Source organism: Zonotrichia leucophrys, chromosome 5 (assembly GCF_028769735.1).
Source record: "Zonotrichia leucophrys gambelii isolate GWCS_2022_RI chromosome 5, RI_Zleu_2.0, whole genome shotgun sequence".
Lineage (NCBI taxonomy): Eukaryota > Metazoa > Chordata > Aves > Passeriformes > Passerellidae > Zonotrichia > Zonotrichia leucophrys.
This window is the reverse complement of record NC_088175.1, coordinates 56,901,015-56,924,572: the sequence shown is the minus strand read 5'-3', so window position 1 is coordinate 56,924,572 and position 23,558 is coordinate 56,901,015. Positions and strand designations below refer to the sequence as shown.

Here is a 23,558-nt window from a genome sequence, read left to right as displayed (position 1 = left end):
GCCCAGAGGAGATGATACTGCAAACACACAGATCTGTGACCCCAGGTGAAAAATACCAAAGAAATTACAGCAGCTGTTTGGAACAGCCTCTCAGATCTTTTCCAAATGGAGAAAATGAACCTGTTTTTATTAGAAAAGTTTAGAAGACACATTTAGTGTCAGGAGCCAAGGGTACCCGGAGCTTTGGGAGCTGATGGCATTGAGTGTTGGGTGCTTGCAGCAGCAGCTGTAAGGCTGTAGCACCCTGGAGTTGGATCCTTCTCCCATCTTCAGGGCCAGGGTTTGGGGGGAACACGTGCAAACTGCCCCCTTTGCAGCCTGTCTGCATTGGCAGAGCTGTTGCTCAGCACAGCCCTGAGCACATCAGAGCCGGTGTGGGTAAAGCAGCTCCTTCACGTTCTCCTCAAACTCCATCAAAGGCCCTGTCGTGCCCCCTCCCCAGAACAAACAGCCCCTGTGCTGGGGGAGAGCTGCTGTGGAGACACCGTGGCTCCCAGGCTGTTTGCTTTCCATGGAGCACTTGAAAGGGTCTGGCTCTGGCAGGAGTGTGCCTTTTGGAAAACCAGCAGTGAAATGTCAGACATCCATCCTTCAGCCTGGCCGGGGGGAGTGCGGCAGCCGGCGCTTCTCCCCTTGGCACCATCGGCTGGGTTATGGTTTTAACATGAAGAGTTCCAGCCAAGCTTCTCCCAAGTGCCAGTTCTCTGTGTTCCTAAGGAACGCCAGCAGCGGCGGTCAGGCCATGGAACTGGGGCTGACTTGCACATGGTGGGGTCTTGCCAGAGGGCAGGCAGCCCTTGCTGCACCGGCTCCTGTGTGTCCATTCCAGGTCTCACTCAGCCTGATGCTTTTTAGTTTGCATTTGTGATGGATAGAACCTTCAAATATGCTCTGAAGGTCTAAAAAGAGGTGTACCTGGTGCTTTTGTCATGCAAAATCTTGGCTTCCCTTTCAGAGCATGAATTTCCATAGATTTTAGAAGCATTTGCAGCAAGGGGATTGTCTCAGTAGTAGGTAAAAAGCCTCCTGATTGTGTAAAAAACCCCAAACAACCCAAAACAACAACAAAACAAAACAGCCAAACAAAACTCCAACAATTTCTTTAATCATTCTTTTAACGCCTGCAGAGTCCAACACGAAAGACCTGCCACACTTTATTGTTGCTGTAAATAGCTTTGATATGATAAAATATACGGATCCTGTTTGAAATTGATGCCAAACATTGGCACTCCGTGTCAGACACCGAGAGAAGGGAGCAGTGGGGTGTAGGGGAAGAGCTGCAGGAGGGGTGGGATTTGTCAGGTTTGACTGTGTCAGAAATCTGAGCGCTGTGCATGCGTGTCTCCAGCTAAAATTAACCCCCCAGGCTTCGCATGCCAGCATATATATAATCATTTAACTGTGGAGCCCTTGAGAGGAGCAAGCTGGACTCCAGCAGATATATCCACGTTAAATATGCCAATAAGTAGTATGAGCTTCCCGGTCCCTGTTCGTGGGAGAAGTAAATTTTCCTGTGACCATTATAAAACAGTAAGCAGCTCTTGGCTCCTGGATCATGGCAGTGGTGCTGTTGAACAGTAACTAACTTCAGCCTTAGAAGTGTTATTTTGGGGGTTTTTTGGCTTTTTTTTCCTTTTCTTCTGCAGCTTCTTAGGATGTTCTGTGGTTTCTCTTCGGAGTAGATATGTATCACCATTCCAGATAAGCCCTCTTCTGTTGCTGTTTGTGTGTGGTAGTAGATGTAAATGGGTAATTTTGGTTATGAGAACTGTGATATTTGAAAATAACTTGCTGTGCACTTCAGGTGACTTTAGAAAACACTGAAAAAAACCAGTGCATTTGCTGCTTTTGTTCTCTGAGGTAGATGATAATTTGTTGGTGCGAGATGAGTTCAGCTGTTTCACTGCAGCCAGATGTGACTGGGAGTGGGTTTTGCCCATCAGCTCAGCAAACTGAACTCTGCTTCACTTTGGGATGGGCGAAGGAATCGCTGCAGGTGTGAGCGCAATCTCATTTATCCATGGGGGTTTTTGCAAGGGGGAATCAGAGAGTGGCACCTGCTTGGCACGGTGTGTGTGGCTGCAGCTTGACAGGGGTTTGTGTGTGGCAAACGTGGATGGATAATGGGAGCATTGAGGGTGCAGGATGCCGGCACAATCGCTGTCCTTGCTTCACCTTGGAGGCTGCTCCACAGGAAATTGCTGCTCTGGTAGAAATAGCCAGCCCTCTGTGCAGGCAGCACCTGTCAGTGACAGGCTTCAGGAACTGACACTGGGCTGAGAAAAGGGAGTTCTCTCTTTTGCTCCTCTTTTATAGTAAATGTAGTGAAATATTCAGTGGGCAGAGAGAAGGAAAGGTGCCAGCTGGGCAATTGAAAGCACGATGCTTGTTAAGTATCCGCCAAAGATTTGCTCCAAACACACTCAGTGCCTGCTCTGAAGTGTGCACAGTCCAAGGCTCTATTCCTGGAAAGGTTGCAGGCCTACTAAAATTGAGCATATGCTTGGCTCTGTGTGCTGTGAGTCAGCCCATGGCTTTTGAATAGTAGTCATATGCATGAGAAAAGCCCTCCTCAGCTGGGAATAAGGCTTTAAAGAGAGAGAAATAAGTAGTCCCAGTGGTGTTTAAATTATCCATTTATCTATTTAACTTCCAAAGGCTAATTTATGTACACAAGTGTCCAGTAAGATGTAATATTCAGAAGAATATCCCCACCAGCTGGGTAATAATTCAGAGCAGTTGCAACAAACACTTGCACATCTGAACAGAATGAATAATTTAGTTGGGTTGCCTTAAGAAATTTTAAAAAAGAAGCAGAGTTATCTCTGTTTCCCAGAAATGTGGGAATTGCAGATGGCTGTAGCTGAATTCTCAAGATTTGATGGTAACTCCAAAGTTCCAGCACTTTGGGTAATTGAGAGCACTGGCATCATGTTAGATACTAATTAGGAGGTCTGTGTGAGTATGTGTGTGACAGCTCTGTTTAGGGGCTGCAAATCATAGAAGCAGAGAGTGCTTTGGGGTGGAAGGGACTTTAAAGATGATCTCAGTGCACCCCCTGCCATGGGCAGGGCCCCTTCCACCAGAGCAGGCACACAGAGCCCATCCAGCCTTGTCCATAGGGGACATTCCAGGAGGGCAGTTCTGCTCTCACCTGCCTGCTGACAGGAATCCACCTGCAATTCCAAAGCCCATCGCTGCCTCAGGCTCACAGTTTGCCGTGGTGCCCTCCCTTTGTTAGCTGGCTTTGGTGCCGAGCTGCTTGGGAGGATTGAGTGAACAGAGCTGCAGCCCTCCGTGCCAGCTGTCCAGATGTTCCCAGGGTCCTGGACCAGGGAGGTGCTTGGGAGGATTGAGTGAACAGAGCTGCAGCCCTCCGTGCCAGCTGTCCAGATGTTGGCAGTGTTTGGGCCAGGGAGCTGCTTGGGAGGACTGAGTGAACAGAGCTGCAGCCCTCCGTGCCAGCTGTCCAGATGTTGGCAGTGTTAGGGCCAGGGAGGAGAGGCGATTCAGTGCTTGCCTCGTTGTCCTTTCCTGCTGGGCTGGGGGCACGGGGATCCAAGGGCAGCCCTGAGGACAGTGTGTGTGTTTGCTTTGGGCCCTGCTGTCCTCACACCCTCATCCTGAAAGAAAAGGAGCAGACAGAGCTCCTTGCTCAAAGCCCACTAACACCTCAGCGTTATCACAGAGAAATGGGGTTATTAATTACAATGGGGTTATTAATCCTGTGTCTGCTTTTTAGACATTTGTTTTGTTTTGCAAGAATTTATATTGGGGAAAAAAACACGACCCAGTGTTTTTGGATGGCAGTGCAAAGTTTAATTCATTCTGGAGGAGTCAGCATATTACCCTTTTAGTGGGATTTGTGTCTTGGTACAGATGTACAGACAGAGACTTCTGCAGGGTTTAAGGACCATTTAGGGGCAACTAAGGCCACAAATTGTAAGAAAACTTTGAGAAAAAAATTGTGAAAAATGCTGTTAAACTTGATTTTTAATTTTTTTTTTTTTTTTTTTACCATTTGCTTCCTTGTTGTCCTTTTGCCAGTAACTCAGCAAAATATTGTCAGGGCCATCATCTCTATGCCCTTTCAAAATAGCCATTATGCTTCCAGTGCTTCCTTGGAGCCAGAGATGCTTCAGAGGGACGAGTTTTCAGCCAAACCTTTGGCTCTCTCTGTTTGGCTCTGGGCTTTGCAGTGTGATATCTGATAATGAGATCCCTGTGTTGGCCTGTAGCATGGATCAGCATGAGGCTGCACTTAGCGTTGCCAATCAGAAATTGGGGTTTCATGGCTCCACATGTGCAATGCCCATGGCAGTGGGCAGCAGTGAGTGTCTGTGGGGCTTTTCCAGAGCCCCAGAGTGTTGGAAGGGCTGCAGGCATTCCCCTGGGGTCAGCTCAGTGTGTTGTGGCTATTTTTAGGCTTTGGGGCGGTTTTGTTTCCCCTGTGAAGGTCAGCAGGCAGCGTGGTGTGGTTAGCAGCAGCACAGGCACTGCATTGTGGTGGCTCTTGTGGAATGGGAGCTCATCAGTGTGACTAACCCTGCCATTCAATCATGAAAAACCCTTACTCGGCTCTAATTATGCTGCATGATGTCAAAAAGATATTCTTCAGCTGTTACCAGATTCATGAGAGTCTGATTCATGGTAATTATTGGGGGAAAACAATCAGAGTCTGATTAGTTCAGAACTGACATGGTAAGGGAAGGAGAGAAAGATTTGAAAATTTACTTGGGCATTGACTATAATTAGATTTGTGTGTGTGTGGAAATGAGAAACAAGGAAGAGATGCAGGCATATTTTCTACTTGCGTGGAAGAGAGACATTGTTTTCAAGCAGAATCCTTTGCTTTTCATGCGTGTATTTCAGAATACTGACCCACAGGCAAAAGCATCAGGGAGTTTCCATTTAAAGGAAACCCTGGGGTACTGGTAATACCTGGCACGTTAGCTAATTGCAGTGCCAGGGATATACTGGGTCTCTGAAGGATCTGCCTGGATTCATTGCTGCCATGGCTTTATCCGCGGTTTCTAGGGTGCTTCTCTCATCTGAAATGTGCTTTAAAGCAGCAGCTGTGGGCCTTAGGAAAGGGCAGTGGGGAGAAACCCCACTAAATTTCAACATTCTTCAATCTTGTTGATGGAAGGCAGTGTTCAGGCCTTTATCTTTACAGACAGATTTCAAAATCTTTAGAATTTGGGTTCTTTTTTCCCCAAATCTCGGTGGTTTTTTCACTACATTTTAGTGTTTTAGCTATAACTCACTATATACTGAATATTTCCAAAATTGTTACTTAACTGTAATGCTCTTATTTCAAAATCTGGGGGATCAAAGGGGCAGAGAAAAAGTGAGAAGAAAAAGATCTTTCACATAAGTTGTTAATTTGTTCCCAGAAAATTGGATTGCTAAGATCATACACTACAGAGGGAGAAAAAGCTACCAAACAGCTGAGTCCACCTCCAACAAAAGCTGAGTTAAACATTAACCTGCCCTGGACACAAAGAGCTGCTTGTGGTGATAATGCCCAAATCACCATGTTCACTTGGTTTTACTAACCAGAGTACAGGAGCTGCCTCCACTGAGTGATTTTGGTACTGTGTGAAATCACTGGAAAGTTTTACACCCCATACTGGTGTGTGTAATAAGGCAGTGTCTCCTGGGTTGTAGTGGGTTGAATGTTTCATGTCAAGATTTGTATATTTTTAATTAGACAACTGTTCAGGTAATTTTCATGTGAATATTCAAAAATACCTGAGGAACACTCATAATTGATATGCAGAGATAGGGAAATAGAAAGTTTCTCAGCAGTGTTTTCTTACTTCTTTTATTATTGTTTTTCCAATTATTTGCCTGGTTTTGAAAATTTGAAAACACTGTGTGCTTTGAAACGTATTTCATGTGTCTAGAAATAGCAGCCATTGTGCAATAATTTTTTTCCACTTGTTTGTATAGAAAAGGAAAAGAAACATTAGAAATCTATTTGTGTAGTACATTACAAAGACTTGTAACAAACAGGTTTCAAAAACATCCTGGAAGGTTTCAGTTATTAGCTTAATATATGCCATAAAAACCAGTGGTGACCACGAGGAGCTACTACAATAAGCCTGGGTAATACTGTATGCCTAGGAATGCTTCAGAGATTGCAAATATAGAGCCTAGGTAGGTAAAAAACAATAATTTGCATGTTATACATATTGCAAAATATTGTTGTGTGCTAACATTTTTCAGAGAAGCACAGGTTTATTATATCTGTGACATGCTCTCCTAATCAGCTAGTGGAATGAAAGAATATTCCACACCCTTAAATCCCCCAGAAACAAATAGTTCCTCCATGCTGGTGTGCATTTCATAATGAGCATGAAAGCTCTGCTTGCAGCAGGCTGACTTCAGTACCCACAGTGGGGTTTACAGGAATGATTTGCTATCAGAGGGAATTTCTCTAGGTGTTATAGGCAGTGAATCAGGCTGCAGGTATTTGGGGTTTTTCAAGTTGTCTCCTTTACCAGTAGGAATTCGGGGAGTTCAGGGATTTCTTTGATGCAGTTCTGTTGGAATATATGAATATAGGAATATAATGAATGTAAGATCTGGTGTTCCTGGGTGCAGCAGGAAGCAGGCACAGCACAGCAGTTTGGCAATGCCAGCTGAGCATTCCCACCCTGTTATTTGACTTAAAAACCAATCCTGACTGGCTCTCGAGGCCTTGCTGTGATTTTGGGCTCTGCCGCTGTTCTAGCTGCAGGGCTGATCCCAGGATTTGTCTGACTGCATCGTGGAAATGATCCAGGATGGAACTGAAGTATAATCTTAACTTTTCTGAAAGCCCTCAGTGATAAATTAGGACATGCACTGCAGCCTTCCCATTAAAGGAAACATGGTTATTGTGTTTGATAAATTCCTTGTCAGCTGAATTGAAGGGATGGCGTGGGGGGTTGGACCCTTGCTTTTGCAAAGTAAATGGTTTATAACCTGTTTCCTCATATGTCTTCACTCCTAGATAAGAAAGCTAAAGCCATGTGGCAGAAAAGTAGGTTAAGTCAACCCCAGTTCCTTGAAGTTGTTGAATCTTCTAAGATATTTTCCTCTTATGGAAAATGTGTTCTTCTAAAAGGAGCTAAGGAACACAGTGTCTGCAATGTGGGTTTTTGCCCCTTTTCTTGTTCAGCTGGGGAAATCACTGCTGTGTACTCAGCCTTTATTTCATTGAGATGTTTTCAGCTCTGGGGGTGTTTTTCGTGGGGTGTTCCGGTGTTTTTTTCTGTTCAAGCCGTGATGCTGTTGGCATAGGAATTGCACATCCTGCTGCTCTGGAGGGGAAAGTGAAGGATAGATGGTGGAAAACAGGGACATGTCATTCAGGTGTTAAGTGATTTGTTCATGGCGGCTACCAGTCGTGTTCTACAGGTTAAAAAACCCACAAATGAACACTTGATAACAAAAACTAGACTATAGTCTATGAAGACTGTAACAAAAACCTCAGTTCTTCATTTTATCACATTAACATTCTATCACCAATGCAAGAGGAGTATGAAATCACAATTCTTGTATTACATCCAGGTTGCTCTGTCTTGTGGCAAATGCTTGCCCCCTAGACTTGGTAAAAAGCTGGCTTTTGGTTCCTGTGGAAGAGAACATCACCACCACACTGGAAATGTGTTGTGGTGTTGGGTGCCCAGGACGAGGTGGGAGATGAGAATTTGACTCAAAGTTCTCAGAAAGCTGATTTGTTATTTTATGATGTCATATGATATGATATGATATGATATGAGATTATATTAAATGCTATTATATGCTGTATTATATGCTATATTATATTATATAGCACATCAAATATTATTATATTATATTATATTATATTATATTATATTATATTATATTATATTATATTATATTATATTATATTATATTATATTATATTATATCAGATAATGTAATGTAATATAATGTAATGTATATAATATCATATTATATCATATATTATTGGATATGATATGATATTATTCATAGTATAGTATATGAAAATTATATACTAAAACTATACTAAAAGAGAAAGGGGGCATCAGAAGACTGAAACAAGAATGATAATAAAAACCTGTGATGCTCAGCGAGTCCAACACAGGTGGCTGTGATTGGCCATTAATTAAAAACAATTCACATGCTGGGTAAACAGGTCTCGAAATCCCATTCCAGAGCAGCAGAACAGGGAGAAGCTGAAGCTTCCCAGGAGAAGAAGTCCTGGTGAAGGGATTTTCAGACAATATCACGGTGCCAGAAATGCCAGGCTGGGTGGAGCTGCTCCTGGAATGGGGAGCTGTGGGTCAGGAAGGGAGAGGATCAGTTGTAGGGTCTGTGAGGGTTGGGATGGCTGGTGCTCCTGGAAGCACATTGAGTCACAGCTGCTTACTGACAGGCTGGCTTGGATGAATGTGTTCCCAATATTCTAGACACTCTACAGAGGACGGATGAACATTAATATTTTTATATTTAAAAGGTAAAATCCTGATATTTAATTGTTTTTACCCTAATTTTTTGGGACATAATAGGTAATTTTACAAAATCTTAATTCAGAATATTGTCCTATGCAAAGAATATTGTTATTTAATTTCGTAATGAATAATTTAGCTTCTTTTTATAACCTAGCATGAAAAGTTTTTATAGGTTTTCTGGAGTTCTTGAATAAGTTGTGCTGGCATATGATGAGCAGTACTTAATGCAAATTAAAGAGAGAGATTTTGGCTGCTTGGTGTGCTTAGTTTTCAGGTAATACATTTTGAAATAAATTCCAGCAGCTGGAAGTTTGCATGATAGATTAAAAGTGATTCAATGGGCCTGTTTAACCTGTGAGATGGAATTTATTAAAATTGGTGGGTATTTAGGACCTTTAAAGGTTTCTTTGGTAATACAATGAAGGAGTTTCCTCACAATGAAACTGCTGTATGGCTAATATCTACCAGAAGCTTTTTTGGGAAAAGAACCTTTAAAACTATCTCAATAACAGCTATGGAGAAAAAAGCTTGGGTGGACATTGAAATCTCTTGTGCACACTCAGTGCTGCTGTGGAATATTGCAGTGACTCCTGATGGTCTGTTCAAGCTGTAACACGTCCAGGAGCTCGCTGTCATCTGCCTTGGGCTTTGATGTCCGGTTGCTGAATAAAAAAGTCCATATTGCAGTAAGCTGAGCACTTGATCTGCACAGAGCCTTGAGTTTTAATGCTGTTGGCTTGTTTAGAAGAGGGGAAAGAAGAAGGCAGTGGTCTGAAAGCAGCTTTTTGGATACTGGGAGAAACAAAGGCTTCTCATTTTTCAGGTTGAATAACAGTTTGTTTGTGTTTATCTGTCTCCTAACAGATTTATACGGATTGGGCTAATCACTATCTGGCAAAATCTGGGCACAAGAGATTGATAAAAGATCTGCAGCAAGATGTGACTGATGGAGTCCTGCTGGCTGAAATAATCCAAGTTGTAGGTGAGTGACTTTCTGTGCTTGTGCCAAGCATCCTCCAGCTCGGTCAGACAATCCCTGTTTTTATCTTCCACACCAACACAGAGTGCATGGGGGGCTGTCCATCACACTGCATGGAATTATGTGCATCCTTTTCCTTCAGAGGCTTTGGTAATTAACTTGAAAAAGCCTTGTCTTGTAGTGGAAAAATATTGGATGTTGCTAATAAGATCTCCTGACACAGCAGTGTTACTCCACATGGCTGAATGTTAGAAAAAACAACTCATGAGGTTTTTTTTCTCTGCTAGGATGCTGTTAGCCCTCACTATTTCTAATACCTCTTGGGTACTGGACTGAATATAATTCACAGTGATACTGCCTCCTGTGTTTAACCTCCTGCCTCCAGTTGGATTTGGGAGATCACACATACGGCTGGGAAAAGGACAGAGGGTGTAATTTTTGTGTGGCAGAAAAAGAAATGTTTCATAACGAGTTTTCAGATGAGGAAAATCACTTACCATTAGGACAAATCTCAAGTGCAGGCTCAGTTATTTCATCCAAAGCCTTTATTTCTCTTAAATTAGTGCATTAATGCTCGTGGATAATGAAAGTTCTGCATATTGTCCCTCTTCCCTTGGGCCTGGATCCTTCATTAGTTCCTTCAGAGGCTCATCCATCTGGGGATGCCACAGAGCTCATGCATGGGCCAGTGGAGATGGATGGAATGGGAAAGCTGCTGATGGCAATTAGGACAGCCATTGTTGGGAGCAAAGGGACAGATCTGAGATGCAAATTAAGGAGCAGGACATCAGTGCATGCATATTTATTGTGTGTGTTTGAGGGGCTGTGAGGGAGCTGCTCCTGGCTTTGAGGTAGGGATCTGCAGGCCCTGTTCTGGGATGACACCGAAACATCTCCCAGTGATTCCATTCCAAAATCTCAGAGAAGATTTTGTCCCTGCTGTAGGGCAGCACTGGGTCTCAGCAGCATTGTAGACCAGTTACAGAGGTGTGAAAACAGGCCATGGATTAATTGATGACTGTGTGTTGGCAGGCATTCACTTGGAACAATGCTCCTTCCTACATCCCTTTCCTTTAATAGGAAGGGGTTTTGGAAACCCAGGAGCAGTTAGGTGTTGATTCCTTTCGTGCCTGTCTGGCTGCCCTGCCTTAACACAGCTGTAGGAAACTTCTGCATGAGAACATGTGTGCAAGAATACCACCAGCAAAATGTGGACTTGGTTCCTTCTACCAAATATTCAAATGTAGCTCTTTGAGTACTGACTTGTGAAATTCAAATTATTCCTTCTAAAATACATAACCAGTTACTGCTTTGATCACCTTTGCAGGGTTTTTCTTTGGTCATTTTTATAGCTGCCTTTTGGCTAATATTTAAGATAAGGTCTGCAAGGTTTCAAAAGTTGAAGTATGAGGGGAAGGATTTCTTTATGAAGAACCTTTTTCATGTGGAAGAAAACATTCTGAGTTTAATCCAGCAAATTAATAGTGCAGAAAAGTAATTTGTTTCTGCTGTGTATGGCCTTTAGGCAGCTGCATCTCATTGTCACAAAGATGAGGAGGGCTTTCTGGTGTAGAAGCAGCTTTTTCTGTTGCCTGCAAAATCCAAGCTTTTTTCCTAACTACACAGTAAGAAAGCTTTGATACGCAGTGCAGGAGGGGGTTTTAATGTTATGGTGTGCTATGTGCAGAAGCAGCTATTTGCAAGTCAATTAAAATGCATTCACATCATGCTGGTTCATTTCAGTTCAAAATGTATGAGCCTGTAAAAGAATATGTAAGTCCTACGTGCCTTAGTAATGCCATATAAAGGTAGCAGCTGTGTTTAAATCCATGCAGGGAGACACACTGGGTGTGACCTGGGTTCCTGGAGGTGTCTCTCTACATGTGTCCCAAACAACTGACACCTCCTTCACAAGTTCCTTGGTCTGCTTTCAAGTAGCTATGAATGGTGCCAATTTATAGCAATGCAGCTATCAATTTTTAAAATGTTATGAACTTAATACTATGAGATGGGTGCACAGGACTTGGAAAATGGGATTTAGTGAATTAATCTTTGTTTCTGTATGGCCAAATCTGAGATGGCATTCCTGGGAGCAGCGTGTGCTTTTCACGTGTGGAGGCTGATGGAGCACACACTGTGAATTCAGTCTCTCTCAGACCAGCATCAGTTCCTCACTGCATTGTGTGCTGTGCCATGGGTGTGTAAAATGGGAGCTATCAGGCAAGAGTGAAGCTGTGTTACTGCTTTGCTTCCCATGGCTATGACTGCCACTGGAATATTGTGCCAAATGTGGTCCTCCTGACAGAGGGGATCCATGGGGTGGATGGAGTTCTGCCTGGTGTCCTGAGAATACATGAACAAAATACAGCTTTTAATGCAAGAATCAAATGGGATGGCAGTGCCTGCCTGTATTACAGTGACAGAGATGTGGGAAACTGAACTTTGGTTCTGACTGGTTCCTCAGACTCAAAGACAAAAGTCATTTCAGCAACCAAGGCTGAAAGGTGAAACAGAGCAAACTCAGACTCTGAGGCAAACATTATCCACCTCAGGGATTTCACTGTTTTACCTCTGACCTTAAAGATGGAAACTGGAAACTAAAGAGGCAAACTGCTCTTCTGCTCTTTGGCAGGTTGGGGTAACATGTGAGCCATGCTCAAGAATCTTGAAAAGTTGTTCCATGATTTGTGCTTTAAAAAAGAAAGGAAAAAAAATATTAGTATTGATCATAAATTCACCATTTGGGTTTAAAACCTGTGTTCACTGTGCAAGCAAACCACGTGCCATGCTAACATCTCTGTGTGTGCAGTGCTCACTTTTGCACCCAGCTGTGGTTCAGCTTGCAGAGCTCACTGACACCTTTGCTGCAGTGCAAAGTTGTTCCCTGTCTCTGTGCTGGGGCTCTCAGGGCAGTTGGTTCCTGCCCCAGCTGTCTCTGCAGGCACAGCCCATAGAGAGCTCCAGCTGCTTTTTTCTTTTTGTGGCTCTCAGTGTTTCGCACGTTCACTTGGCCTGCACGGCTACAATCCAAACCCCTCCACTGAGCTGGCAGCAGGTGCTCAAGAAGTCATTGGAATAAATGCCCTTGCTTTAGGTTTTTTGCTTTATTGCCTCTTTTTTTTTTTTTCCCTTTCAGCAAATGAAAAGATTGAAGACATCAATGGCTGCCCAAAGAATAGGTCTCAAATGGTGAGTAGTAAAGTGGTTTGTGTGTGAGTGGATGAGTGACAGTCTCAGACTTCAATGTCTGAGACTTTTAGTAACAATTTTTAATTAACTTTTCACAGTAGTGGACTAAAAGTATAATCTTCAGAACATAAATACTACAGTTCTTGCCCTGTTGTACTCCACAGTAGTTGGATCAGGCCTTATAATATATCACATATTTACAATTGAGATTATTTTTACATTGCTACTTCATATTTCTGAAATATCACATAATTAAACAGAAATATATAGAAATAATTGGGTATTTGAAAGTATGATTAAGAGTTTCTATATCTTTTGAAATGAAACTAAGTAAATGAGCAGTATGAATGAAATGAAACAATTTCATTAGATTCAAGGTGCAATTTGTTGACAGGTAAGAAGTTGGTTTGTATCTTGCTTGTGTTTAATATTCAAACCTGGAGAACCAAAAATCAGTCCAGGAAAATTAAAAATATAATAATACCTCAGGAGTGTATTTGCTGTAAGTATTGCTGAAACTAAAGGTATAGCAGAATTTTATGAAGAACACAAATAATAAAAAACTTGTTTTTAAAATATATTTAAATGAAAAGTTTTTAAAATTTATGATACAGAAGGAAGTAACTTGTTTGAAGTATCTTGAGAAAAAGTCATTTTGCAACATAAATTCTATTGCCTTCCTTTGGCATTGCAAGTGCTTGCTTTGGGACGCTTGGATATCTGTTCTATGTGGGAAACTTTTGATTTTTTTTTTTATTTTTATGAGCATTCCTGTCTGCCCGTACCTCCATGCCTTCAGCATGAGCATGGCCACTCATGTAATAAAATGAAATCAGGATTTAGGGAGAGCTTGACATCCTAAGTCAAAACTCAGGCTCTGTTCTGCTCTTCTCTCTTGGCTGTTTGCTTGGAAGTTATCAGTCTTGTTGAAAGCATGGAGCAAGCACTCTGTAGAAAGCAAACCATCAGGAAGATTTATCATTGCTCCTTTCTGCTGCTTTGAGCAGGGTGGTTGCTATTCTCACAGCAGCTGTCTGGAGTATAAATAATGAGGAAATTTTGACAATTGCTATACTTTCATGTTCCACAAGCGTGTCTCAAGACCTGAATTTCATTCAGGACCAGAGTGTGTAACCAGCTCCAGGACGCTGCAGCTAAAAAAGTCACTTGAAGTCATTATTCTGAATGAGGAGAAAGCGCTGCTCTGTTGGGTAGAGGGATGCACGTTGCTTACAAAGCTGGCTCAAGTTGCAGCCAGAGGCATGCAGGGGGCTGTGCTGGTCAGGAATGCTGGGCAGGGCTGGGAGCACACATTTGGTCGGAGCTGCCTCCTCTGATGCTGCTCCACTTGCTCCTTCAGGAGGCTGCAGTGGGTGGGACTGACCCCCCACTCATCAGCCCTGCAGTTTTCCTCATGGCAGAAAAATGAGAATTATGCTTGTGGCTTGCTTTTATCAGTCAGGTATACATGGTTACAGAGCTCTTTGTGGTCTGACTGTAAAAAAGAGTGTTGTTTCCCAGAGGAGCTGTGGCTGCTCCATCCCTGGAAGTGTTCAAAGCCAGCTTGGAGAAACATGGGGCAGTGAAAGATGTAACCAGAAGATCTTTGAGGATGCTTCCAACCCAAATCATTCCAGGATTCTTCCAAGGCAGAGCATAGGAATCCTCATGGGGTGGTGTTGGTGCAGTAGTTACCTGCAGTGTTTAGGGAGACAGGACAGACATGTTGCAGAGCTTGTTTTAGGTACAGCAATCTTCATCCTTTGCGTTTCAGTGCTCTCTGTTAATACAGCTTACAGGGCCCTGCAGCATGTGGAAGCTGGTGTTTGTGTCTGGTAGCTCTGGCTCAGAGAGGTGCCAGAGGCAAGGCCATCCAGACCCTTGGGTAATATCCACTCTTTTTTCAAATGAATCTTTCAGTTCCAAGTGGCCATATCCATATCAGAGTGCTTGAAAGGTGAGCAGCACATGAGGAGATTTGGGGGGGATGTAAAAAAAAATAGCACCAATGAATGGAGATTTAACTGTGCTCATTGTGTAGGAATCCAGCAGATCTCAGAGGGAAGGAAGCCTTCTCCCATCCCCTTTTCCCTTTGCAGAGTGACACACGTGGGCTGAGCTGTGAAGAATCAGCTCCCTCCCTGCCAGGTGTGTCAGCTCAGAGAGCTGAGCAGACTGTGCCTTCCCCAGTGCATCCCAGGGAAAGCAGTGTGTTCGCTGGCGTGTGGCACAGTGCCAGGCTGGGGGTGCCAGCCCGAGGGAGCTCTGTGCAGAGCCACACCTGGCCCCTGGGCCTCGTTCCCTGGGCTGGAGAGCGTCAGGCAGATTGGCCCAAACCGAGCATCAGGGACAGCTCGGGTCTGTCAGGCTCCAGGCCAGCGCTCATAAGCCTTGGAAAGTGAAGTTCAGCACTGCAGAACCATGTGGGACCATCAGTGCTTATCAGCCTTGTCCCAGTGCCAGAAATGACATGACAAGGACCCCACTGGCTCCATGAAAAATCACTTAGGTGAGAAGCTGTCCTCCCATCCTCATCCTTTCTGGGTTGTTCTGCTGAGGGGAGTATCCCTGTCTTCCTTTGCTCCAGATAAGAGTTGGCTGCCTTTTATATAATCTATTATACACTATTCTATAGCTCTTCCTCTGCATAAAATCTGTTTCAGGGCTTTTCCCCCCCCAAACCTCTATATTTTCATGCTGTGGATATTTGTCTAAACAAAAGCCTGCAATTCTGGTGATTAGTTTCAGCTGCTTGCAGAAAATACTGTGGGTAGGAGGGGATGTGCTTGTATGGAGCACAGGCCCTGGGACCAAGAATATTTGGAGAGCACTTCAGCATTTGGGTTTTTTAAAAAAAAACCCAGAAAATGTTGACATAGTCCTTGATAACTGGGTGAAGGTCAATAAATCAGGGCCAGTTTTCTCTCCTGCACACTTCTGAAAAGAAGACTTAGGTGAATAAACCTGAGTAGGGCTATCTCTGCTAATATGGTTTGTTTATAGAAAAACAGAGATATTTTTCCTTTTTTTTTTTTCTTATTTGCTTCTTGTTTAGGGCATGATTTTAGAGTTTAATGTGTGGCGTCTTGCAGATTATGGGAGGTTAGTACCTGCCCTCGTAGGTATTACAGATTATTCTTACTCATGTGGGTGCCTTTGCAAGTGCTGAATGTTACCCCTTGTAAAAGGGTTCACACCACTTACATTTGTAAAATGATGAGCAGAACCCAAAGTGTATGAGCTGCCTATGCTACATTAGATATGTATGAATATTGCAAAGCTGAAACGTGCTGAAAGGAAGAGAGTTGGAGAACCTGTGGGTGGATACACCAGACTCTCATCTATCTCCCCATGTCTGGGGAAGCTGTGGGACACCCAGGACAAGAATTTGGAGCAGCAGAAAGGCTTAACAAACACCACAGCACCTCCTATAAATAGGGCAGGAAATTACTGTGGTTCGCCTGTGGGCTGGGGCTTGGGCTTTCATATTTTCCAGGACCACTTTGTGTCTGTAAGTGTGTGTTCTCAAACAGCAAAAGGGAGGTGTTTATTTTTTTAACGTGTTGACAGGAAGGTTTTAGGAGTCATCTCTTTGTGGTGCAGATACCAAGCTGTGGTGGTGAACTGATGCCACTCAGCCTTCCTGCTGCTGCGTGTCCTGCAAACAAAGGACCTTGTGCTGGCTGCAGTGTGCATCAGAGCCAGCACTTCTTCCCAAGAACTGCGTGGAAGTTGGGATGAAGGTCGTGTTTCCAGTGCAATACCTTAGTTTTCAAGGAAACCTTGCTTCCAGTGATGGGAGTTTGACTACTATTTGAATATTTGACTGATTTCTGGTGCTCTGATAATGAGCTGTTTTGTTATGTGTGCGACACCTAAGGAACAGTTTGTATGGAAGTTTTCCAACATGGTGAGGACCTTGGTTTTGACTTGAACACCACTGTTGGAGAAGGGCATTCACTCCCCTCCTCACTGTGATCCCTGCCAGGTCCATACATTATTTTTTTTATTGTTGAAAGAGCATAGATGTTGAAATCTCCATTACTAACTAGTTTGTATGGCATGTGTCATCCGTGTTTCTGTGTTCTTTTTCTCAAGAGCACTTTAATGAATTGATGCAGTGGGTGTGAGTGCTGCCATGGTGTGGCTCATGCTTACAGGAGATAGCTGGGCTCACGCATTCATGGTTGGGAGGAATCATATGAGCTGAAACCATCTGCATGACCTGAGCATGTGTGTGTGTGTGAAATACCCGCTAAGGGAGGGAGCTGCTGTGTTATGTACAAATAACTAAAAGTAGCTGCTGTATTTAAAAAAAAATAATTGTTGCGTGTTTTCTCATGGAAAACAATACTGTCTCTGCTCTTTGAGAGCAGACACCCACTGTAACCTGCTGCTCTGAAAGTTTGGGGCAGTTTTATGCACCAGTGCTGCCCAAGCTTTGCCATAGGAAGGGGCAGTAAACCTGCCAGTAAATCTGTTGCTGCAGCCCCACTGAGTCCCAGAGCCAAGGAGGGCTCTGCTGCTGCTGGGGCATGTGCTGCTAATTCAGGGCAGCAGCCCTGCTGCAAGATCAAAGGCATCACAAGCATGGCTTTGCTCTGTGAATTCCTAGCGCAGGATTTTTGGAAATGTATCCCAGGGGTTAAATATAGCCGTGTATTTTCAAGTAATCCAACTCCAGGGCTGAGCAAATGTAGTCAAAGGGAACTTTCCCATCATCTGAGCCTTCCCCTGCTTTGCCTGGCGAGCTGGTAACTCACCAGGAGCACATGTTTGGGAGTTTGATTGGGTTTGATGGTAGCTCATGGTGTCCTCTGGCCCTAACCTGTGGTGCAGTGCCGCCCAGCTGAAGGGTTGTGGGGGCTCATCTGAGGGGGAAGAGCCCCCAGTGCTGTGCCAGCCTGGCCAGGGGCAGGCACCGTGCAGGGACATGGCCAAACAGCAAGTTCCAGAGTGTTAAAGTAGCTTTTTTTGAGCTCTCAGGGTTTCTGTTGGTCATGTATGAACCCACGTTGTGATGCAGACAAGAATGATTTAGTGCAGAGGAGATCTGCCAGGTTGCCTGTACTTAGCTGTCCTTCAGCCTCGGTTTCTGTGACTCTCTCTCCAAGATGAGATTGATTTTACTGACTCTGTGTTTCCCAGATACCCAGGCTGCTGTTGTGCTGCTGCGCTGCCCATTTGTGCGTGGTAGTCAGGGAGACAGGTGTGGTTGGGTCCGGGGTTTCTGTGCTGCAGGGCTTGCAGCCCAAATAAACCACGAGCCCCCCACTGGGCCCCCATCATCCTGCACAGGAAATGACAGGGTAATTGGAGCTCAGGAAACACCAATATGCACATCTCCCTGCCATGAGGCACGGCAGTGTCCCCGAGCAGAGGTTTGTTTCATTCTGGAAGGGAGGGCTCCCAGAGCTCTGTGTGCCCGTGGGGATGGGTGATAAGGCAGTGTGATAAGGCCTCCTGCACTGCATGGGTGTGTGGGGTGCCGCTGGGGACATTGCTGCTGACACTCTCATTTCATCAAGGATCACCCTCGTGGTCCCCAGTGGGCTGCTCCCAATTCCTCACCCTTTACAGTGATGCAAGAATTTGTGCATCGTCTGTCTCTGAAACAGTGTGAGGTTCAGTAAAGAGCAACAAAGGGATTTTTATTGAAAAAATGCAATGTACAAGCTTCAGTATAAAGACAGAATTAGATTCTGTTTGATCACTTACGTCACAGTTAAATGGAATTACTGCATTTTGAGTACTTATGGTTCTGCCCACCCTGTGTTCATGAAACAGCAAATGGATTGAGGGGCCAGGATCATTCCACATGTGTATATGGGGGTGTCTGTGGCTTCCACTTATATATTTACACCTACACCAAAGTCTGGAAGCACCATTAACATCATTTTCTGCCATGACCATTGCTCATATAAAATTACATTAATGTACCTTTTATGAAATACTTTGCAAACACACAGCTTCTTATTGTGCTTGGCAAAAATGGGGAAAACTGTGAAATCGTGGTTGAGAACATTTTCTAACTAACAAGAAAAAGTTTGGTTGATTTGAGGACAGGTAGAAGTAAAAATTAATTTATTATTCTCCTTTAGCTTGGTGCTGAAGGATTGAGATTGTTTGTATGGAAATTACTTCTCCTGCTGGGTGTTTCTTTTATGGGAGATGCAGTGATAAGCTCTTCACTGTGGAATATCTGTGAAAACAGATCATAGCTGTCACAAAGAATTCAACAGTCCAGAGAAATAAACTTTTTGTGTCTGTGTCCTGTCACAGATCTTTCATTTGCAGCCATTGCTTGTACAGTGTAATGAGTGATAACGGTTGTTTTAATTAGCTATTCCTTGGTGGTAGTGCATATCCAGAGCATTTTGTTCTTCTGGTTTTTGTGCAGGGCTATTTTTACACACACAAGTGGTGTTATTGCACTTGTTCTGGGCAGTTATGCAGGGGAATTTCAGTAGGAGATGCTGCCCAGGTGCAAGGAAGGAGGGGGCACATGTGTGTTGGTGGCCCTGGAACAAATAAATCCCTTGGGAACAGGTGAGGCTGGGAGCCCGGGGCTGCAGGCCCAGGAATGCCAGTGGGGAATGCCAGTGCTGGGAACGGGCTCTGGCCACAGCTCCTGCCCAGGGACCCTTCAGGAATGAGCAACTGTCCGTGCCTGCATTGCACGAGGCACTTTCTGAACCACTTTCATTACATTCTGGATTCCTGCTGCAAGTTCAAGTTACTGATCCACAGAGCCTTCAGCATTGAGCTGGTGTTTGAGGACAGAGCAGCCTGCCCTCGGTGCACTGGTGGTGTTGGTGTCAGTCCTGAATTCTGAGCATTTGTGCACTCTGAAAAAGATTGGTTTGTGTAAATTTCAAGGATCTTTCAGGAAAAGTCCCCCTTTGCTAGATATTGGTGTCATTTTAGATGGAATCACAGAATGATGCAATTGTTTGGGTTGAAGGGATTGTGATGACCACCCGGCTCCAACCCCCTGCCATGGCAGGGATGTTTCCCACTGTCCCAGGCTGCTCCCAGCCCTGCCCAGCCTGGCCTGGGGCACTGCCGGGGATCCAGGGGCAGCCACAGCTGCTGGGGGCAATCTGTGGGAAGGATTCCTTCCTAATGTCTGACACAAACCTGCTCTCTCCCGGTTTAAAGCCATTCCCCCTCTCCCAGTTGCACAGAACAGAATTTATAATGGGAAAGGGTCTTCCGTGGGCAGCCAGGAAGGTGGGAATAATGCATCCCTGGGAGTCACTGCTGTCCTAATGATGGGCTTCTTGAGCACAGCCATGGCTTCTCCCCAGCTCCTCCTCTTCTCAGTCACACGGAAACTGAGATTCAGTGCCAAGAAATACAGTTATTGTGGTCTGTGCTAAAATACTGTCAAGAGAGTTTCATCTGTGTCCTAAATTGATGATTCTCCAGAGGCAGGATTCTTTGTTGATACTTGTTTTGCAAAGTTGTTGCTTGATCATAATTTAGAACATCTCACAAACCCAAATTCACAAATTATCCACTTTAACTTTTCAAAGGTCTGATTCTGAAGAGCTAATCAAAAAATAACCTTTCCAGGAATATTTTTCGAAGAAAATGCTCTTTACTTTTGTTTTTCCCCATAGGAAAATGTCAGTTTTAAATAAATAAACCTGTAAAAACAAACCTGAAAGAAAGCTGAGTGAAGCAGGAGCATTTCTACCACCCTCCATGTGTCTGTCCCTGAGCAGATCAGCTTTGGCAAACGAGGGAGGTGCCCTGGATGGCCTGAATCCATGCACAGCCCCCCGTGCCCCTTGGATGCCCTCTGTTGTCATCAGCAATTTGGCCAGTGTGAAGCACAGCCTTCTCTGTGGGGTTTGCTGCCCTCATTTCTGTTCACCCTGGGCATGTTGGGAGGGAATGTTGAGTGTTTGTCCCATTATTTCTGCGGGAAGAGCTGCAAATGCAGGATAGCAAAGGTTTTACCAGGATCAAAGGGAAGAGGATGCATGAGATGAGGGTTAAGCTGGTTCTCCAGCTTTAGACTAATGCCCAAACTCTCCTTGTCTTTAAAAACCCAAAGTATGGCAGTTTTAAGAGAACACTCAACTCTTCATGTATATTTGAGCAGATTTTTTTTCCTGTGAGTATATCTGCCACAACCTGCTTCAGAATACAGACTAGCTTAATTTACCATTTTATTTTATTTTATTTTATTTATTTTATTTTTAATTTTATTTTATTTTTAATTTTATTTTATTTTATATTTAATTTTATATTTATTTTTATTTTATTTTTAAGGTGCCCACCAAGTTCTGTCAAAATCCAGAAACTTAATTTTGGGAGATATTTTTATCCAAGTAGTCAGGAGCAGCAGATGAATGCTGGGAGCGATGTATTATTTTCTTTTTAAAAAAATATATTTTGAATGGGATAACTGCTAATGAAGATTTATTTTAAACAGAGCAATAAGAGTTAGTATTTCTATTCTTCTGGGACAAATGGAATTTGCAATTCTGCTTTGGTGTTTTTTTATATATAATTATATTTAGGAAATAGAGGAAATGAGATGTTATTGCAATGGAGAGCCCTTCCTCCCCCAAAACTCCAGGATTCTAAAAATTGTCAGTGTAATGACTTAAGATTTTAAGGCTCTTTCTAAACTTTTGGATATAAAATATGAGGGCAAACGCCTTATTCAAAAGTACAGACAAGGAATAAATTTTGTCCTAAGGAACAGCTTGTGTTTCTTAGGCTATTTCCTTGTTTCTGCACTGTATGTGAAGTCAGCTGGAATATTGCATAAAGGTTTGTGAGGCCTTAAAAACTTTCATGTGAATTCATTCTTTTTTCTTTTGAAAGTGAATATACTACACATAAATTTGAGCCACAGGCTGCATAAGCACAGATTTCGGTATTAGAAGTGATTTTTCTGGATAAGCTCATCAAAACTCCCCATTTATCACTGTAAAAGTTGGGAGCGCAGGTCTTGCATCACAACAGGAGAAACCTCCCCTGAAGGAGCCTACAATGAGTTTAATTCTGTTTTTTGTTGAGAAAAACCCCCATGTCTGTTCCAGGAGCAGCAGCCTTGTGTGTTGGACAGACAGCTTTGGGTGGGGCTGTGTCCATACCCAGATTTTGTCTGAGATATTCAGTGTTCCACACGTCAGGGCCCACCTGTGGCTCTCCATTTATAGGCTACAGGATGGGGATATTTTGGCTTGGGGTTTTTTAAATTTGCTTCTGGCATATCCTGTTCTGCTCATACAGGCCAGGGCATGTTTCCTCTCCAGCACTGGCAAGAATAGAAATTGAAATTGCTGCGCAAGGTCTGGTGTGATCATGCGGTCCTGGGCAGTTCTCCATGTGCAGCACTCAGCCATGGTGCCTCCTGCTCCCACCTTGTCAGGTTACTCATGTCAACAGGGAGTTCTCAGGTGGCTTTTCCTTCTCTGAATATGAGAATGATGGCACTTGACACGTTATGTCTGAGCAGAAATTGAATTTCACAGCGTTGTTGCAGTTTGTTTTCCTCATCATCTCCTAATTAAAAGGAAGCAGGAGGAGGAGCCCCAGAGGCTGCCAGCCCCTCTGGTGTGGGCTCTGCTGTCCTTGGTTGGCATTTAGGGACATTTCAGAATGAATACCCATCATAAAAGAATGTGGGACTGATAGCACATGTTGATAGTAGATTACTCCTGAAATAGTTTAAATGTGATGATCTAAAATTGCAAGTTAATTTGAATATTTTGTCTGGGAGGTTTAATAAGGCTTAGTTTGGGATACCCCAGTAATGTTTCTGAGTGGGATCATCACTGTGGGTGGCTGTGCTTGGTTTTCCTTCTTTTGCACAGCTTTCCCCTGTTTTGGGTAGGCAGGGATTGAGAGCATCCAGCTGCCATCTTTCCTGCTTTGCTTCTGCTGTGTTAAACATTGCTGACAAAGCAAATGAGAAATCAGAATTGTCGGCCAAAAAACACAATTGTAGCTCACAGTGCAACAGAAAATATCCACTCCCCTTTGGCAAATCTGGTCGTTTCACATCTGCGTGAAGGGTTTGAGCAATATGGACTTGGCAGAAGAGGGGCCTGTAGAGTCTGGGTGATGATTTGCTGCTGAGTGCTGTGATTACAGGCAGCAACTGTACTTTGTGTTGGGAGTCACCAGGATGCAGGGTCATTGGGGTTTTGCTTACAATCACAGAATGGTTCGGGTTTGAAGACCCCCTTGTTCCAGTCCCCTGCATGGGCAGGGACACCTTTCACTGCCCCAGGTGCTCCGAGCCCTGTCCAGCCTGAACAGTTCCAGGGGTGGAGCAGCCACAGTTCTGTGCCAGGGCCTCACCACCCTCACAGGGAAGGATTTTTTACTACCATCTGTCTACCTGAGATCTATCCAGGAACTTCACTTCTGTCCTACGCACATCTAAATGGTCTAATTATCATGGCTTGCTTGTCTCCAGCCCTGTCTGCACTGGGGTCATATTTCTCCACTATATTTTTGAATTATTAGTAGTTAATACAGCAGAGGCCAGGGCAGGAATTCTTCCTTGGAGCTTTTATGAGTGAAATTCATGACATGTAGCATTGCTGGGAAGTCATCTCTTCAAACAGCAACAGGATTTCTGATGCATTAGACTGATTCAGCCAAGTCAGGGTTCTTGACTCAGCCATTGTTCTGTGGGAAGGACCTTGAATTCTTACCAGCAGTAAATTTTGATAATTTCAGCCACAGTCCTGCATTCAGTGTTCCACTTAGTTTTTGGATTTTTCTCCTTTTCTTCTGTTTTCCTTTTCGAGCTCTATTTTTCCTTCCAAATCAACCAATTCCTCTCATTCCTGCCATGCTGCAATGTAATGTTGTTAATATCACAGACACTGTGTAAATCTTAGACAGTCATTATATCTTTCAGGTTC

At 43.8% G+C, this 23,558-nt stretch overlaps 1 protein-coding gene across 5 annotated transcripts in view; it reads left to right on the top strand.

Annotated features, from left to right (window-relative positions):
- NAV2 (neuron navigator 2) overlaps nt 1-23,558 on the top strand; it is a 369,925-nt gene that overhangs the window by 211,680 nt on the left and 134,687 nt on the right. For all 5 annotated transcript variants that reach the window (XM_064715815.1, XM_064715817.1, XM_064715818.1 and 2 more), the window contains 2 exons: nt 9,354-9,471; nt 12,605-12,657. In XM_064715815.1, the coding sequence (XP_064571885.1) occupies nt 9,354-9,471; nt 12,605-12,657 (171 nt within the window). The remainder of the gene's footprint in view (nt 1-9,353; nt 9,472-12,604; nt 12,658-23,558) is intronic.